The sequence below is a fragment of the Littorina saxatilis genome, linkage group LG2 (genome assembly GCF_037325665.1).
Source record: "Littorina saxatilis isolate snail1 linkage group LG2, US_GU_Lsax_2.0, whole genome shotgun sequence".
In the NCBI taxonomy this organism is placed as follows: Eukaryota; Metazoa; Mollusca; class Gastropoda; order Littorinimorpha; family Littorinidae; genus Littorina; species Littorina saxatilis.
In genome coordinates this window covers 5,566,972-5,569,558 of record NC_090246.1, presented here as the reverse complement: position 1 = coordinate 5,569,558, position 2,587 = coordinate 5,566,972, and the positions used below count along the sequence as shown (strand labels likewise).

Sequence of the window (2,587 nt, the reverse complement as noted above, 5' to 3'; positions counted from 1 at the left end):
GGCTTGTGTATCAACACATTCAGTCAATCTATCGAACGGAAGCTAAACAACAGGCACTGAAAACCAAGGATCAGTCATCCCCTTGACTACTTTAGCGCTTAGCTAGCCGAAACCCGAAGACCGAGACTGGTCGGTCTTGTCTCGGCGAAGCATGCGAATATAGGACCTAATTTGCCCTAAACCGATTTTCTTTAGTTTAACACATTTTAGAGTGAAAATAACATTCCTATATAATTTTGGATTCACGAAATGACCAAGAATGCATTACATTCCCTTTTCAATCTGTTCATTAAATTTCAATTTCGAGTAGGTTTTTTTAAATGGAATTTAATGACAAAAAATCATTATCAATTTTTTGCTTTGGAGCTGAAATGCAATCCCATAGTTCGGTATGAGTCTAAGATTGTTTGACCAAAAGATTCAATCAATTTGATTAAAACAAATGAGGTAACATCAACTACAATTAAAAGATATGTCATTCAAGACACTTATCGAAAAACAACAACAACAACAACAACAACAGCAACAACAACAACAACAACAACAACAACAACAACAACAACAACAACAACAACACACACACACACACACACACACACACACACACACGTACGCAACACACACACACGCTTTTGTATATGTGTATATATATAAAATTAAAATAAAAATGTTCATTACCACCACATCTTGTTTTTGACATGACATTAGGGTTAAAGATGTATCGCTTGAAGAGCGACAAGTTTACAGAAGCATCATTTGAATATACTTAAAGCAAAGGCAACATTTCCATACTCTAATAATTATCAACAATGCTGGGTGTAGTGGTGAAGGTGGTGTGTGTATATGTCTCTCCGTCTGTGTATGTGTGTGTGTGTGTGTGTGTGTGTGTGTGTGTGCGTGCGTGCGTGCGTGCGTGTGTGTGTGTGTGTGTGTGTGCGTGTGTGTGCGCGTGCATTCGTGCGTGCGTGCGTGCGTATGTATATGTGTGTGCGTGCGTGCGCGCGTGTGTGTGTGTTGCTTACGTGTGTGTGTGTGTGTGTGTGTGTGTGTGTGTGTGTGTTGCGTGTGTTCTTTCTTTCTTTATTTGGTGTTTAACGTCGTTTTCAACCATTCAAGGTTATATCGCGACGGGTTGCGTGTGTGCACCGCTATAATGGCAATAAGAATATTGCCCTGCACATTTGCCGCGTTTAGGAATATGAAAGACGATCTGTACTAAAAAAAATACCTTGAGGTTGACTAGATTTATGCAAACACAAAAAAGCTGGACTGTTATATTGAGACAAAGGCGTTCTTGTTGTTGCCGAAGTTCCCGTCTAGTGGTTAAAGGGAGGCAACTTACTAAAACAAAAACGCTATGTCACAACAGGGTTGTGTATCCTGCTTGAACAGACATGGGCAACACGTACACTGAATGTAGGAAAGCAAACATTGCTGTTGAACCAGAGCCCTCGACCGAAACCAGTACAGGATCAAATTCAAACACAGTGTCCTCGTGTCCTTTGAACTTCGAAATAATATTTCCTCACGGATGAACCTGAACTTCAACAAACCGTCACGGTACTCTTCTTCTTCTTTTTCTTCTGCGTTCGTGGGCTGAAATTTTACGTGCATAACCGTTTTTACCCCGCCATTTAGGCAGCCATACGCCGCTTCCGGAGGAAGCATGCTGGGTATTTTCGTGTTTCTATAACCCACAAAACTCTGACATGGATTACAGGATCTTTTCCGTGCGCACTTCGTCTTGTGCTTGCGTGTACACACGAAGGGGGGGGGGAGGTTAAGTGACTAGCAGGTCTGCACATAAGTTGACCTGGGAGATCAGAAAAATCTCCACTCTTAACCCACCAGGCGGCAGCGACCGGGATTCGAACTCACGACCTCCCGATTAGGAGGCCGATGTCTTACCACCACGCCACTGCGCCCGTCATGGTATACTCTCAATTCACCAAGTTGTGTATCTGTCAACGTCGGACTTTCTTCAATGTGGGACACGGTTTTTGAATTGGTACGGAAAACAATGAGTCTGGCCTGTCTGTGAAAAAGCCCCCGTGTTGCCTGCAGACCCGTGTTCGTGAAACAAAAAAAGGCCTTAGAGCTAAGGTGCCGCGGTCACGATGACCTCAGGGATCTGGTCATACACTGGGATGGTCTTCCCCTCGTTGACGACGTAGCACACAGGAAGCGATGACGGGGCAATACTTGTGCTCCTCTTGGTGGGAGAGCAAGGATTCGATGACGTAGAAGCGCCCTCGACAGGGATCTCTGACGCAGGCGGCGCTGTGGCGATCTGTGACGTCATCGGGCGGTTGACCAGCGCTGCTGGGGGCAGGTGGGTGGCGTAGTAGGTAGCCAGGTCCGGGTAGATTCCACCCTGGTCCAGCGAGGCAGGCGGCTGACAGGTACCTTGCATTTCCTGCTTGGGTGTACCAGGGTAAGAACCAGCCTGCATGTTGTGCGGTGTAGCCGGGTAGCCAGTGTGAACACCGCTCTGCATGGTTTCTGCTGTATCGGGGTACGTACCACGACTTTCAGGATAACCAGCCTGGCTGTTGGGGCAAGCAGCCTGCCCGGCAGGAGCCTGAAG

The 2,587-nt window shown here is 46.1% G+C and overlaps 1 protein-coding gene across 1 annotated transcript in view; it reads right to left on the bottom strand.

The window, feature by feature from the left end:
• Positions 1-1,497: 1,497 nt before the first annotated feature.
• LOC138955644 (uncharacterized) overlaps positions 1,498-2,587 on the bottom strand; it is a 4,049-nt gene continuing 2,959 nt past the window's right edge. Inside the window, exon 4 of the mRNA XM_070327213.1 lies at positions 1,498-2,581. Within this exon, the coding sequence (XP_070183314.1) occupies positions 2,099-2,581 (483 nt within the window). The 3' untranslated portion in view covers positions 1,498-2,098. The remainder of the gene's footprint in view (positions 2,582-2,587) is intronic.